The sequence below is a fragment of the Cryptomeria japonica genome, chromosome 1 (assembly GCF_030272615.1).
Source record: "Cryptomeria japonica chromosome 1, Sugi_1.0, whole genome shotgun sequence".
Lineage (NCBI taxonomy): Eukaryota > Viridiplantae > Streptophyta > Pinopsida > Cupressales > Cupressaceae > Cryptomeria > Cryptomeria japonica.
The window spans coordinates 631,250,159-631,267,613 of record NC_081405.1 but is presented as its reverse complement, the minus strand read 5'-3'; the positions used below and the strand labels follow the sequence as shown (position 1 = coordinate 631,267,613).

The 17,455-nt window shown below is 37.7% G+C and overlaps 1 protein-coding gene across 4 annotated transcripts in view; it reads left to right on the top strand.

The window, feature by feature from the left end:
• The first annotated feature begins 341 nt into the window (after window positions 1–341).
• The window catches only part of LOC131042484 (SAGA-associated factor 29 homolog A), a 97,872-nt gene continuing 80,758 nt past the window's right edge, over window positions 342–17,455 (top strand). For 2 of the 4 annotated variants that reach the window (XM_057975793.2, XM_057975792.2), the window contains exon 1: window positions 346–837. In XM_057975793.2, coding sequence (XP_057831776.1) covers window positions 636–837 — 202 coding nt within the window. In that variant the 5' untranslated portion in view covers window positions 346–635. Of the gene's footprint in view, window positions 838–17,455 lie in introns of all 4 variants that reach the window. The other 2 variants (XM_057975790.2, XM_057975791.2) reach the window with 2 other exon arrangements.

Here is a 17,455-nt window from a genome sequence, read left to right as displayed (position 1 = left end):
TGATATGTTTGAAAAAAAAAATCTCCTTCAAAATTAATAGATAAATTAAATTTTTAATTTGAAAAATTTAATTTAAATCATAATTATTTAAAATATAAATAATAAGAATTCTTAAAATTTTAAATCATAATTATTTAAAATATAAATAATAAGAATTCTTATTCTTTATTTAGAACTACAACTTATAAAATATAAATCAATCACTGAAATTGATTAATAGTAACCTATGCCATTGTATTCATAAAACATCACATAATTTTATGCATTAAAACGAATACAATCATCGAGGAAAAATTCTCTTAGACTTTAACCCTGATCGCACGTCAAGTCACGTTGGATAAAAATACCCGCACATCTTCGTGCGTGTGTACTAGCATAGCATATAATTGAAATCATTTAATCTAATTTAATTTCTGAAATAAGTCTATTTTTCGTCTAAATCTTGAAAGAACTCCATTTTTCGTCTGAATCTTGTTCTAGAGAGATTAATTTAGAGGAGGTAACTTCAGAGTTTCTTCCGAAAGAACATTCCTTGATGATTACGTGGGCAGTCATTCGATTGCTTTAATTTATTAACCGCCTATTCCTTCCACTTGTACAGCTTCTGCTGTCATTGGAATTTACAGAGGGAAGAAATGAATGGAAAGAAGAATGGTGGCAATAGTACTCTTCTGTTGGTGAAGAAAGAAAGCAATGAAGAAGCTGGATTGTTAGGAGGGGCAACAATGTCTTATGAGAGTGCAAACGAGAATCTCAAGGAGCTGGATCGACTTCGGAAGGAACAGGAGCTCATCATCGCAAAGATCAACAAGATCCATCAGAGGCTTTCTCAGTTTAGTAAGCTCAATTTCCCCCCCTTTCTTACAAGCTCTTGGTGTGACGTGTTTCTGTAGGAAAACTGAATTTATGATTAGATGGGTCATAACCATTAGTCCAATGTTAATCATTGTTGAAATTGGGTGTGGCTTTTAAGTACAGAGAGAAAAATCTGTTGATGTAAAGACCGAATGTTTGATTCCATAGTTCATAACGATTAGTTCACAGTAAAAAGTAACTGAAATTGGGTATTTCTTAATCCACTCCATTTTTTATTCTTGCTTTCTATGCCGTATCTGTCTTAAGTGATTTTATAATCAAGAACAGTTAGTTCAGTGTAAATTATAGTTGAAATTGGGCGTGGCCCAAAAATTACGTTGAAGAGAGTTTGGGGAGAACTAGATGTGAATTTGTACTAAAATCCCGTGTTATAACTATTTCTTCACTAAAAAATATCCCTGAAATTGGTTATATATCAGTCGTTCTTTTCTGGTCTTTAGATGACTGTCATTCTTAGTCTCTGCATACACGAGACCTGTGGATACTTAGTTATGCTTTTATATGAAAACTAAATGTTTGATTATTTGGGCCATGAGAGTTACTCCACTCTGAATTATAACTAAAAGTATAATTGGTTATGGCCAAATTAGATTGATGAAGATATGCAAATATTGGCGCAAATTTATATGAAAACCCTATTTAGTTGGGTAGGCAGTTGTAAATTATAAATAAATTTGGGTATGACCCATAAATTGCAGAAAATGTGTAGATGTTTTGGTGCAAATTTATATGAAAAACCAAATTTAGTTACATGGGTCATAACAATTAGTTCACAAAATTTTTATTGCGTATTATTCCAGTCCACCTTCCCAAAATTTTTCAAGGAAATAAAATCGTACTTCCAAAAGAATCCAAAACCAATTGAAAATTGCTTAGAATCAAACTTGTAAAAGGAATGACTTCTTGTATTTTGGCAAAACTGCTTCATACAGTATCTGGTGGTTGTGGATGTGTCAATAGGCTTTGCTCCACGTGTTGTGGTGTTTCTAAAAATATCTGGTAGTTGTGCATGTGTCATTTGGCAGTTTTACCATCTTATCTGGTAGATTGTTAGAGAGACCTGAATAGGCATAGAAATGGCAGAAAGCAGTGTCACTTTCCATGTTTGTTGATTGACAGTCCTCACTGCATGAATGGACACTTTCAAAAGGTTCTATAAATTATAGAGCAACTCTATTTGCAGACAAGGCAGAAAAAGAGGATTGTGGATGTAAATTGATGAATGTATAAGTGAGTGCAGTGACTAGTCAGCTATTTATTGCTGATGCATACGCTATGCTCATTGTAATCTTCCTATAGCAGCATTCAGAAGATTGCAGACAACAGAGAATTCAGGGATTAGTTCACCATAGAGTTCTTTGTAAATATCTCATAGATGAAAGAAGAAGAGGAAGTTGTGCATTTCCTACGTTCAGCTGGTTCTTCTCACACCAGGGTATCTATGTAAAAAATTCTTGTGTCTTGTGGATTATTTCATTTCTGTCTAGCTGCTTATAGATTGCAAGTGATATAATCTAATGCATATTCAGTTGTTCGAATACACTATTTGAAGTAAATTCAGGTAGGAGCAGCACGTATAAAAATGAGATCTGCTATATTTGTTCACAAGTAGAATTTTATGGGAATTTAGTGTTTACAGATCATGTGGTATTAGAGCAGCAAGTTGCTAGTGGGTTTTAAATAATTATGCTAACACATTTCAGTTTCTGTAATATCAAGGGTTTTGTGCAAGATTCTCTGAAGAACTAAGAATGACAGTGCAGCACTCGGAGCAATAGAATGAAAAGCTGCAAGCTACGTGGGCAAACGATTTTGAGAATATTTTATTTATACTATGGAAAGGTTTCAACAAGATTTGTTGGTGTTGTTGGCAAGGTACCCACGTGATGATGATGGAGTGAAGAGGATAGATGAGTTTTTCTAACAAAGTAGACCAGGTTCTAGTAAAGATGCACAAACCATAGCTCGCAGACTCGGACTCAAAGAGTACTCAGCAAGCCCAAAATTTTTGACTCGGGAAAAACTTGTCAAAAATCGATAAAGACTCAGCAAAAACCATGGTTTATTGGAGGGACGAATGCAGGGATTTAATTTGTTTTAGAAACAATCCTTGTTTTTTTTTTGAAGGGCAAGCACTTTTGATTGGAGCTATGAACCAGTGAGATCACATGGGAGGACCTCATCTCCATGTCGTGAGCCAAGACATCCTTGATGAAGCACCTGTACAGCTTGAGAGCACCAATCGTCATTTTCGTTGGCTAACGAACAGAGACAAACCATCAATCGAGCCGTTGACAGTGAGAGTCGACATCAAACTTTACCCTACATCTGTGCTAGGCCTTCCTTGCGGTATGCGCTACTAGATTGGTCTGTCGGCACTAGCGGGGTGGAGCAGATGTTTTTTCGGGATGGGGGACCTACGGACAGTCACAGTCAGCGGGGGGCGGGATAAACCTCCACCTCACCGTATCGCCCAACTTGGACGTCACGGTGTCAGGCTCGGGGGTTTCGACCCCGAGACCTCCACTCGGAGGTGCGCAACCTACAACCGCTGCGATACGGGGACAACCCCATTAGAAACAATCCTTGTGAAATATGCATTTTAACCCATTTTTAACCTGCCTTGATGCATTTTAACTCACATTTTAACCTGCCATGATGTGTTTTAACCCACCTTGACACGTTTCAATCTCGTGTCATGATTTTTTACCTTAGAATCGCATGAAACCCAACAAATTTTTTGTCTTAAATCTGGCAATTTTTCCTCTGCAACTCATCTTCAGAGACTCACAAGTTAAACTTGTGTTTACTTGCCCAGCTGAAAAACCCATGAGTAGTCGGCAACTTGGCAAGTACTCGTAGGGTTTTCTATTCGTGGCACAAACCATGATAGAGGTTTACATAGTAATCACTTTATTGCACATGTTTTCTCCCTGTGAAATATTGAAAGAATACATTACCAAATTTGAGAAACATGCTAGAAGTAATAGTTCCAGGATGTTAATGGAGATGGGTTATGATGGAAGGGATCTCGGAAAGGATGGCCAAGGAATTCTCAATCCCATCATGTTTGAGAAAATACCTCATTATGCAAGCCTTGGGTATGGTGGAAGCAAAATAGTTTTTGGAGAATGTTCTACTGATTCAGAGAGTCTTGGTAAGCATTAGTGATCTAATTTGTCTTTTGCAAGACAATACAAAACGGAACAGTGTGTGAAGTAAAACCTCTCATCAAATTTGGAGGGAAAGCTCCTGAGATCTAAACTAAACCTAAACTTAGCTAAATTGACAGTAAACTAAAAACTATAGACAAGATATACAAAATACACACTTAATAATATTCTTTGAGGGGGTTTTTGTGTAAATGAAAACTATGCGCCTATGTTTTTCCCTGGGATAATTCACAAGATTGTTAACAGTCATGCCTTGCAGCTGGCAAAAATGAAGACCAACTATTCAGTGCAAACAACTTCAAAGGACCAATGGCTTGAGCAAAGAACTAGCACAAACTTACTGTAAAGTGGAAAATTGGATCTTAATGGTTCCCCACCTAGGAGAGAGAAAGGAAACCACTAGGATGATTTTCACTTGGGAGATACTTTACATTCAAAAGAGGGGCTTGATCCACTAGATCCAAATCCAAGGGAAATAAAGATGTGAATACCACGTGGATTGCAAGTTGTTGGAATGTGATTTACCCTCTTTTGTAAATAGAATGTTGACTTGTTGACTATGTAGAAAAGGGAGACAAAATGGATGAAATAAGGAGCTACCGGTTTAGGATCGCGCTGTAATTTCGGATTTGAGATATTTAGACTGATACGGACCTGCCCTGCAAATTTGGAGAGAAGTCGTTGGGACCAAGTTGAAAGTGTACTTGGTCCTCCGAAAAATCTGCGCGCCAAAAAGGGTTTTTCCGTCTCTACAAATGAAGTCCAAACCTGTAATTACAGCTGAGCACTTGCAACCTATACACATAAAAGAAAGGGAAAAGGGTTGTGGATAGGGGTTTGCCTCAGTCAAACCCCGGTTGAGGAATCAACTTTGAAAGAAAGTAATTGCAAATGCTTAAATGTAAATAATGGAAATGTATACCTTGTAGATCTGAAATTGATTGATGATTGTTGCTCTGCTTCTTGAATGTAATCATAAATGTTGTATGAAAAGGTATGTAACATAACAAAACCCTAACACACACACAAGCTTGCAAATGAATGTTGTAATGTTGCTCCAATGGATGAATGAAGAAGACACATGAAGAAGAGAACTTGATGGATGATTGAAGAGTATAATGAAGATCTTCTGCTTGAATTTCGCTTATTCTCCTTATTCTTGTATATTTTCGCCTATGCAAATAATAGAACTAGATCCCTTTTTATACTAGCCTAGGAGAATTATTTTCATCTCACTGAAGGCCGACATCGGAGGATTTAAGTCCTTGAGAAGCAAATTAGGTTCAAGGGACGGATGGACCCATCTTAGGGCCACCTTAAGGGAGAGGACAGGGGCACCACACCCCTGTCCAAGGGGGACAGGGGCGCCGTGCCCCTGTCCTAGGCACCACGCCCCTGTCCTGCCCTATCTTGGGGCCTGGATAGGGTCTTGAGGTGTCATTAGGGCTGAGATGGGAGAAGACTCGGGATGAAGGTGCAAAGAGGGGTCTCAGTCGAGTAGAGAGATGCAGTCGCATAAGTGAGGGCCTAAGATGTGGTCGAAATTGTGAGGGTCGCAATTTTATGATGCTACATTTAGCCCCCACTTATGCAAGAGCACACAAAACAAAAAGAACAAGACAAACAAAACAAGACAAAGCACAAAAGACATACGACAAAAACCAAAACACAAGACCACAAATCAACTAGCTGAAGAGACCTCGATACAAACGTCTCAAACAACTAACTGAAACACAAAGACAAATGCCATCACATAAACACCAATAATCACATAAAAGAGCAAAGCTGACATCATCCATGAACCGTCAATAGTAAAACTATGAGCTCATGAGAGGAAGGAGAGAGAGGACATGAATACACACTTGGGTGATCCATGAGAAGAAAGGCGAACGAAGGGAACCATGGACATCTCGCCCCTAGAATTAGGTGATCCATGTAAGGGAGAAGAGTGAGAACACTGTTAGTTCCACTCAACCTCGTGCGCATGTGTGCAAGTGAGGTTCAAAGCACCTCATAGGAGTCTATGCCCAAGTATGCTACAACCTGTATAAGATGTATAGTACAAATGTCAAGAAAGTGGTGACATCTCGCTCTAAGAGGCTGCCCTTTGGTTCCGAGAATGACCCATTGTATAAAAGAAAAAGTGGCGACATCTTGCTTTAAGAGGCTGTCCTCTGGTTCCAAGAATATCCCATTGTATAAAAGAAAAGTGGCGACATCTTTCTCTAAGAGGCTGTCCTCTGGTTCCAAGAATATTCCACTGTAAAAGAGGAAAAGTGGCAACATCTCACTCTAAGAGGCTGCCCTCTGGTTCTGAGAATGACCCACTGAATAAGAGATACAATGCGTGAGAGGAATATAGTACAAAAGGAGCAGTGTGGGTGCCCCCCCCCCTTAAGATGTCAACATAGTTTAATGTTGATATCTTAAGGAAAGTAGAACAAGGATACCTACTTTCGACACCAAGAAGATATCCATTATGCAACAATGTCATAGATCTATGCAAGAGAGGGAATGCTGTTCAAGCAAGGATAAGATAGTTGAAAAGAGATATCTTGCTATAAGTGTAAAGGAGATCCTTAGAGAAGAAGAGATCTTTGCGTAAGAAGACATCTACCTCCAAGAGGAGTTGTCTTAGACAAGTATAACATCTTCTAGAACGAAGTGCAAAAGAGAACAAGAATTCAATCCTTCCTCCTATTGCTAGGTGAAAGGGATTCTTGATGAAGGATAACTTTTATCCCAATGGAGATGGGTGAATTTATTATAGATGTACATTACCAAGTGTGAAAGAGGTTGTAGTCAAGGAGTTACACATCTTGTATAAGAGAGAACCCTTGAACAAACAACAACGATTTCACACGAGGGATGACATCAGGTAATGAAACTCTCACCGTCCACAACATAGGAAAGGGTGGATCCTTAGAGAAAGAGAGAGAGAAAGCATTGCCCCCCAAGTGTAGAGACAATGAGAAGAGCTTACACAATCTTCTAGAGAGGGATTTAAACATAAGCAAATGCGCAATGAACTTACATGAACACATGCAAGAAAAGACATTAGTAGGTGTAAAATACATGTCTCAAGAAGTGGTAATCTTCTAAGAGAAGAGAGAAAGAACATCACATATTCCCCAAGAGGGATTAGTCATAAGAACATACCATTGTAAGAAATGATAATCACATATGAAAAATACAGCCCCTAAAGGAAATAATGATAAATGAGATAGATAGAAAGAGAAAGGTGCGAAATCCTTGCCCCTCAAGTGAGAAGAACAAGGAGAAGCATTACACATCTTCCAATGGTGATTATTTTCAAGATATATGCCTTCCTTAATGGAACAAGTCCTCTCATGGAGGAGGCATGTACTTCACAAGAGATCATTCCATACTAGTGGCATATCATACTTGTAAATTATCGAAACCATAGAAGAGGTAAGTTTTCCAATAGAGTTAAGAGAAGAAGAAGAAGTGTATTACTCATTAAAGATGCTCCTCTTCAAGCAAAGAGAAAAAACCAAAGAACAATTATATGCTCATATGAGAATTAACTGCATGCAAGAAAGGAGATGTAATAATGAATAATGCATGAAGGGAAGTGAACTTCATGTTGCTACCCCAAAGTATTTAAAATTGAAACAATACCACCATAAATAATAGAGAGCCCCCAGTTAAGGTGGCTAGTTATGTCATAAGGTGAAGAGCAACATGAAGAGACAAAGAAGTGCTAAGGCACTATGTTTAGTTCAAGGAAGACAACTAGATCTATTGTAAGAGAAATTCGTGCATGATCATATTGCTTTTGAACAAATTTTTTAAATGCATGACATTTTCCAAGAGAATGTGAATATGAATCATGAAAAATGCAATATTCCTCTCCTTTCACTTGTTGAAGATTTGTGTTTTGGTTTTTAGGAGGAAAGGAAATATTCTTATCATATTTCAATCTCCAATAGATTCTTGTAGCTAGTCTATCAGGATGATAAATGTGTTTTAGCTCATTGTCGTGACATGGAGGAGAAGAGTTTTTAGAAGAAGAAGGATTATTATCCACGATCCTAATTTTGCCATTATCTAATCCATCTTGAATAGATTTTTGAAAATCAGGACAATCATCAGCATTATGATCATGGGTTTGATGAAATGAGCAAAAAGGACGTTTTGAAGAAGAAACATTCTTGCAGGCTCTTTTGATTTGTTGCCTTTGGAGATAGTTTTGGAAGTTTTGGAGCTTAAGGAGTTCATCCATAGAGAGAGGATTCTCATTTCCTAGGCCTTTTGTAGTAGCTTGCGTAGGAGGGACACGAATTCCTTGCTCAAATTTCCCAAGTCCTTGTCCTTGAAAACCTTGTTTTGTTATTATATGAAAGCCACAACTATAAGAATGTTGCAAATGAGTAGTTTGGGGAATAGGATCATGAATTTCTTTCAAATCCGATGTGTAAGGGGGAATAAAAGGATTTGTGGATGGAGAAGGAATATCATGTGAAAGGATAATCTGCTTTCCTTTATTAGGTTTATCCTTTTTGGGAGATTGGGAAGGAACATTTTCATCATCTAAAGGTTCATCTTTACTTAGTTCTATGTGAGGGGAAAGATCATGAATAAAATGCATAACATCATCCTCTCTACATATATTTTGATGTTGAAGATAAGTCCTAGGAGAATGAGGAGGGTCTAAAGATGTAAGAATGTTGATACTTTGATTTTGCCCCCCTTGCTCAAAGGTATGTGTATAAGAAGAAGATGAGCCCATATTGTTTTCCAATGCTTGCGCTTTTTCAGAAAGATCATTGGTTGAAGTATTAGCTCTCATCTTATTCACACAGGATACCCTAGGAGAGGTGCAAGAATTAGGATCTCTAAGATTGGGATCTACAAAAGCCTTAAGGTGATTAACATATGAAATGCATTTTGTTAATAACATCACCATAATGCAACAAAAATGATACATGAAAGCTTTGAGATCAATTTGAAAAGGAAATGACTTTGAAATCCTAGCAACACAATATGACCAAGTGCTATGAATGAAAAGAAGGAATAGGAAATGAAAGAAGCCATTATCCGACACATGATTGTAATAGATATATGTTAAAAACAATGTAATCATATGTGAAATAGAAAAGAAATCTAGTCCATTGATTGCCATTGAAAGTCTCTTAATTAAAACCTTAATTTGTTGAAAAAAGAAGATCTAAAATTAGGACCTTTTTATGAAAATTAATTTAAAAGTTAAGAGTGTGGAAATTTGAATTTGTTTTCGACCTTAAGAGGTTTAAAAATTGATAAAGTATGCCAATTTTCTGGATTTAAGCAGAAAAATATAGTCAGTTCCGTCTCCCGAAATTTTGGGAAAAAAGCTAGGGACCGAGTGCAAAGTGTACCTGGTCCAACCAACTTTTTCCGAAATTTTCAGGGATTATAGAAATTATTATTTTATTACAGAATCCAAAAAAAACAGCTGATTTGGAGATGTCTAGATCAATCAAATTGGCAGTCAAAGGTCGAAATAGGAGATTCTTAAAAATTAGGGTTTTTTCTTTTTAACTACTTAATTTGTAGAATGAAAAGACAAATTTGAATTGCAATTTTGAAATAGAAATCAGATCTGAAACAAGCAACTGAAATGTTACACTTCACAAGCTCAATTTTCTCAAAATGCAAAATTAGGGTTTCTATGCAATTAACCTCTAAAATTCGCAAAAAGATCAAAATTGGAAATGAAAATTTGAAATTCAAATTGCAATTATTCAAATCTAATAATAAGAAATCAGAATTAAGATGTAAGACGCCGGGTTCACCAAAATGTAAAGTGGAAAATTGGATCCTAGTGGTTCCCCACCTAGGAGAGAGAAAGGAAACCACTAGGATGATTTTCACTGGGGAGATACTTTACATTCAAAAGAGGGGTTTGATCCACTAGATCCAAATCTAAGGGAAATAAGGATGTGAATACCAAGTGGATTGCAAGTTGTTGGAATGTGATTTACCCTCTTTTGTAAATAGATATGTTGACTTGTTGACTATGTAGAAAAGGGAGACAAAATGGATGAAATAAGGAGCTACTGGTTTAGAATCGCGTTGTAATTTCGGATTTGAGATATTTAGACTAATACGGATCTGCCCTGCAAATTTGGAGAGAAGTCGTTGGGACCAAGTTGAAAGTGTACTTGGTTCTCCGAAAAATCTACGCGCCGAAAAGGGTTTTTCCGTCTCTGCAAATGAAGTCCAAACTTGCAATTACAGCTGCGCCCCTGCAACCTATACACAGAAAAGAAGGGGAAAAGGGTTGTGGATAGGGGTTTGCCTCAGTCAAACCTCGGTTGAGGAATCAACCTTGAAAGAAAGTAATTGCAAATGCTTAAATGTAAATAATGGAAATGTATACCTTGTAGATCTGCAATTGATTGATGATTGTTGCTCTGCTTCTTGAATGTAATCATAAATGTTGTATGAAATGGTATGCAACATGACAAAACCCTAACACACACATGCTTGCAAATGAATGTTGTAATGTTGCTCCAATGGATGAATGAAGAAGACACATGAAGAAGAGAACTTGATGGATGCTTGAAGAGTATAATGAAGATCTTCCGCTTGAATTTCGCTTATTCTCCTTATGCTTGTATATTTTCTCCTATGCAAATGAGAGAACTAGATCCCCTTTTATACTAGCCTAGGAGAATTGTTTTCATCTCACTGAAGGCCGACATCGGAGGATTTAAGTCCTCGAGAAGCAAATTAGGTTCAAGGGTCGGATGGACCCATCTTAGGGCCACCCTAAGGGAGAGGACAGGGGTGCCATGCCCCTGTCCTAGGGGGGACATGGGCGCCACGTCCCTGTCCTGCCCTATCTTGGGGCCTAGAGGTGTCATCAGGGCTGAGATGGGAGAAGACTCGGGATGAAGGTGTAGAGAGGGGTCTCAGTCGAGTAGAAAGATGCAGTCGCATAAGTGTGGGCCTAAGATGTGGTCGAAATTGCGAGGGTCGCAATTTATGACGCTACACTTACAAGAAATAAATTGTTAAGTTACATAGAAAGCTTAATAGACTTACTTAGTTTCAATTTTAACCTTGGACATACAAACACGAGTGAGTTAGTTTGAACAACAATTTTTACAACATAAACATAGCTAGCACTATCCTCTCTAGAGTTTATGTTCTCAAAACACTTATTTAGAAGCTACAAGTGCCCAATTTTTAGTACTTTAAAATAATTTCTATTTAATCCCAAAAAGCAAGCTTTAAAATGAAACACTTAAAGACTGCTGGAAAGCTGGAAAGAAAGAAACTTTAAAGCAAATCTAATTCTAAACAAATAATAGAAATGAAACTGCCTAAAAATAGGTGCTCCTCCTTCATTGGAAAATGAACACAATCAAAATAGACTCGAAAAGATGCTGAAATCTCAATGGTGATATTACTCCCCTCAATAAGTTGAAGTTTCCATCCTTTAAAATTGATTTTTTGTCATGGTGGATTGGGAAAATTGCGGTGCCACCTTTTTCCATAGGCAGTTTGATGTTTTTGCCAACTTGGATGTATGGGCAGAAGTTTAAGATGGCCCATCCCTCTTATAAGTGCGCCAATGGAAATTTATGATGGTTCAACCATCTTGGGCGTGTACCACTTACTTTTTAGCAGCACTCTTAAGAATTGGATGGAATAATTGAATGATTGAGCCATTGCAAATGTGTGATTGGTCTGATTTTGTCATGAGGTAGAACTTTATGTCACTCTTGCCAAGTGAAAATTTCACTTGCTAATGCCAAGCAGAGCTTTCTTTTTCTCAAGCCACTTTGAAAAGCTTTAGTGGAACTTTATGTCACTCTTACCTCCTTTTTGCATTGCTAAGTGGAAAAATTAACCACTCGTGCCAGTTTTTTGCCAAGTGGAAATATTTATTTGGCCTTGCCATGCAATAAGTGCATTTTAGTTATATGAAGTGGAACTTTAAGACACTAGCCACTTTTTCAAGCTTGGGCAGAAAAGTTAGATGACCAAACCATTACTTTAGCTAGGTGGAAAAGTTAACTTATCATGCCATTTTCCTTTGCATTCTTAGGTGGAATTCTTGTCAACTAAAAGAGGGAATTAATGCCAATAAAATGATGTAAATACATGACAAATTCAGCTAAAAAGGACAACACAAGTTGGCCAGAATTTAGGGCAAAATTCAAGGTGGCACTAATGCAATGTCCCTTTTTAGTAAGAACCCTAATTTTTGCCCTGAATCACCATTTCCATGTAAAACAATAAATGGAATAGAATGCATACCTGATTGAGATCACAATAGGTTAGGAAACCATTGAAATGTATATAATTAATAATATAAATCTTCTAAGAAAGACAATTAAGCATAAATTCTCTATACTTAGGGTTAGGAACATTAACTTAACCATAGTTTTTGTCCAATTCCTTATCGAAACTCAACCATAAGAAAGTGGGAGTAAGGAGGAACAATAAGGTGTCCAAAAGATCCTCTACCCTAGGCTCAAGAGGGGAGTGAGAACCAGAGCCCCCTTGGCCTCATGGGACCATTGGTCAACTACCATGAGGTGGTCTACCCAGTGAGGTATCCTATCACCGTTCCCCTTCATCACTCCCATCCTTATCCTTCTCTTGTGGTTAGAATTCCCTTAATTCAATAATCAACCATGATAGTGTTTGGAATGATACAATAGGGTGTCCTTAATGTCCTTCCCCTCTAAGTCCAAGAGTGGCAGACTTCGTCTACACCCTCTTGGCCTCATGGGACCATTGGTCAACTACCATGAGATGGTCTACCTAGAGGAAGACATCATCACCGTTCTCCCTCCTTGTACTTCCTTATATTACTATCATGGTAGTTTGCTCAATATATATAATTGTCCATCATTGATTGATCCTTATGCTAGATATAATAAGAATTGCGTATATCATTCATAAGTATGTAATTATATATAAATTCTTATTGTATTGTTTATTACCAAGAATGATACGCCCAATATAATTGGCCACAAGGCATTGTATAATCTTAATAGACATTCGATCTGCAATTATAGTCTATTATGCTATAGTGTCACAAATAGGGAAGATCATACCAGATCTGCATTAACTGATAATATGGTTGTAATGGTAGCTGGTCCTTTATATTTCTAATTTCTCATAGTTTGCCTAACATAGCAGTCTGTTGTATATATATGTCTTGGTGTTCCGCTGTTCTTGATCCCTTCTCTGATTACTGAAGACGCTTCTCCTTTATCTGAAGTTTGTTATTTATAATTCTCCCGTGATTCGATAATCTGCTGTGTATGTTTCTTCCTTTCTTTTCCATAATCCCCATGCATACCATCAAGAGCAAGGATGTTACTGCCTGTAGCTTAATAACAGTTCTTATCTGATCTGATTGATGGTGCTGTCATTGGACGCTCTTGATTCCTTTCCTTTATATCTCTCAATGTGAGGGAGAGGTTATACCTCTTCATCATGTATGACCTTTGGCAAGAGACATACCCTTTCACCATTAGCACCCTTTGAAAGAGTGCAAACTTCTGCCCTTTGAAAGGGACACAACCTTCCACTTCTTATTTAAATCAGATCTATACTTCTGATTCCCAAATTATCCCCCCTCAAATGAGGTTCATTTCTCCCTGTTGTCCTCATTTTTGTTTCCAAAAATGAAGGACCACTACGGTGAAATTTTTATGAAAAAATGAAAATTTTTACTCTATGGCATGCTTCCCGAGGCAGAATTTCGACTAATCCTTGGACTGGCTTAATCCTCAGTCCATTCTCAAACTACTTTTCGAATTTCGTCCGATTCTGGGTTCGTTTGCTATGCCTTTCCTTCAATTTCGGGTTTTAAAACCCAGACTGTAGGTGGAGAATTTTCTTCAAACTGCAAGTTTTAATGATATTCATTGTTATGGTCTTTGTAGGGGAATTTTTGATCAATTACATGTGCATTTTTATTTTAAATATGTCACTTGTAATTTATTTTAAGTTTCCCCTTTGATGTTTTTATCTTTTTATTGTTTTTTGGTCATTTTTAGTTAAAATAGGGATTTTTTGGCTCAACTGCAAATGAACTTGCAGTTTGGTCAAAAAACCCCTACTTTAATGGTTTTTACATGTAATAGGGATTTTAAATCCCCATTACATATGTGCAAGTGTTTCTAACTTGTTGTAGGGATTTTATTTCCCTTTTACAAGTATTTTAAAACTTGCAGTTTGCTTCAAAAAACCCGATTTTGGCTTGCAAATGCATTTTTGACAATTTTTAAACTTGCAGTTTGCTCCAAAAAACTCGATTTTGGCTTGGTAAGTGAAAAAGTTAATTTTTAAACTTGCCATTTGTCTTAAAAAACCCGATTTTGGCATGTAAGTGGAAAAAGTGAAAATAAAACTTGTTATTTTCTCTCTAAAACCCGATTTGCTTCATTTTGGGCAATTCGAACTTGTCATGTGTCTCCCAAAACCCGATTTGCATGAAAAATCGATTTGTTGAAGATTTCAAAGCAATTTTTTGTGGAGATTTTTTAGGGAGGAAAGGTGTTTTTGCTTCTACCCTATTTTCATGCAATCATGAACATCTTTCACGCCAAATGGAGGTTATATTAACTGGTTTTTTGCCCTAGATCAGCAAACGCGTGGTTCTTCTAATCCACTTTTTGGGCGTTTTTAATCCACTCTCCTAAATCGTTTTGCCTTTTTCTACCTAAGCGTGGAGGGTGAGAGGATTTTCGCTCCATTTAATGATGCCGTTGGAGTTTATAATGGTGGCCACGTGATTCCCTTTGGCAACAGTTTTCAACCTTTGGCAACGTTTTCAAACATTTGGCATCATTGCTTCTTCTTCCTCCTTAGGCGTTTTGCTCTAATAAACTTGGATGCACACTCTCATTGGCATTTTGGTCCTCCAAGTTTGAGATTGCTGCTATATTTATCAGTTTGGGGCTTTTTTACAAAAAACGTGATAAGGGTTTGACATCCCGGATTGCTCCTTTTCACCGGTTTTGCTTCTTCATTCCAAGAATTGTTGCGTTATTGGAGAAGCATTTTGCATTTTTAAGAAAAGTATGTTCTCTTTCCTTTCTTCCCTTCATTTTATTATTTTCTTGTTTTCTTTATTTGTTACATTTTTGGCATGTGATGTTCTTCCCCTATAAATTGGTTTTTGTGAAAGAAATCTTCCCTTTAATATGCAATTGTTGAATTGCATTGTTCTTCCCAAAATTCCCTCTTAACTTGTATTCGGGATTTTTAATCTGGATTACAAGTTCGCTGGAAATTATTGTTCTTCCCCTACGGTTAAGGAACTTAATCATTTTTGGTTAAAATTCCAAGCTTGAAAAGTGTGAAATACCCCTCCCTTGCAAATTCGGGTTTTAAAAACCGGATTACATGTTGAAAAGTTCTTCCCATTTTCATGAAAATGACTTTCCCGGATATTCCCATTTCTATCCATTCATGTTCCCCATATCCGTACTTTCCATTTCCATCATTTCCCGCAAGTCAAAATCTCATTTTTCGTCCATTTCTCCATTTTCGAATTTACAAGTGTACTTGTATTCGGGTTTTAAAACCCCGATTGCATGTATGTCCTTTCCAACTTGTATACTTGCGAAAATTCTCCCAAGATCCGAAATTGGTCAAAGTCAAGATTTTCCCATTTCTACATATCTCCCCTTTTCCTCTCACAAAACCGTGAAATTCAGAAATCAAAGTTTTACCCATTTGAAGAAGGAAGAATGATATTTGCAGCTGATTATGATGTTGCCTTAACTCTTTTAAGTCTTCATCACAGCATTCCAGGTTCACAATCAATGTCAGATTTGCCGACATCTCCAACTCCAAAGAAAATGAAATACAAATATGACAAATACTAGAATGAGGTTGCACCTTTCCAGGTTTCTTCTCCTTTGGATCGCATCAGGGACACGGAAATAGGGCATGTTGATATGGCAGAATTCATCAACAGGGTAGAAGATCCACAGGATAACAACTTGCAGCGGCTGTTGGACAGCTATATCCATCATGCATCTTCTTTCCCAGTGGCTGCCCTAGAACCTGAGTTCGTTCTTGCATGCGCCCATCATTTTGATAAGGAATTAAGAGTCATCAAAAATGATGATGGTGAAGCTATAATTCGCCTTGATGTGGATACAATTGAGAAGGTTTTCAGAATACCTCCTGCACCTGTTTATATGGAAATCACCAAAGAAAGTGCAACAGAGTATTATGTGAAAAGGGAAAAAGATTGCAAGCGACACATCAATAGGTGGATCCAAGAGCCACGTCCTTCCTTCTCAAGATGGGCAAAGTTGTACCGTTGTGATTTCAAGTGGGAGATAGGAGACACCATCACTTTTCTCAGCAGGATGATGGGCCTTGAGCACTCCAATGTCTTTGAGCCATGGATGTATCAATTCATTATGTTCATACGGCAGTCGCATCACATTTCATGGGGTGAAATCATCAGCGATGCCTTGTGCGAACAACTTGCAGCAGTTCCTACCACTATGACCTTCTTCATGAATTCTTATTTGGTATATTTAGCAGCGTCACTTAGACACTTTCTAGGTCTTTCTACCAAGGGTGATCGCTTGCTTATACCAGTTTGGGAATATTATGACCAGTTGCCATTGAAACCCAGCAGACTGCATTTCAGAAGAGTCCAAGATGCATTCTTCGGATATTTCATGTGTCAGTTTGACATGGATCTCAGGAACAAAAGAGTATTAGATGAGGCATGGGTCAAGGTGTCTGAGTATGGGTGTTTGTTCCTGCAATTTCCCACCTTCACCTATATGAGGATTGGATGCTATGATGGTCAGCCATACATGCTTCCAAGATACCCAACCGATAAGATAATTCTTATGAAGTTGGGAAGACAGATCATGGCTGTTCATACTTTTCAATCTACTAGACACAAGGTTGGAATGGGGATCTCTAGCACAAACCCATTGAAAATTGGTCGATACTCCCTTGTCACATCTGTGAAGGCTAAGGCCATGGAGGCTGAATTGCAGGAAATCAAGCTTAAGAGGTTCAAACCTAGAGCTGATTTTGATTATAGAGGTATGAAGGAGAAGATCAAGAAATCCTTTGTGCATGTTCATCGCATTGAAGACATCTGGGTAGATCTCCGCACGGAAGCCGAAGTTCTGAAGATGGATTACTGCAGGCTCACTGTTGAGCAAATTGTTGACTTGAACTTGGCGGATATCCCACAAGGGATGATCGATGATGGGCATATACTTGATCCTAAATACACTTCACGAAGGGTTGAGGAAGCTCCACTTCTTTTGATCCAATGGTCACACAAGGAGTGCGTCTCCATCCTTGACAGATTTCAGCCTATCTTGGCCAACATTAACGCATGGCTGAAAAGTAATGCTGTTAGACTTATCAAAATCAAGGTTGGT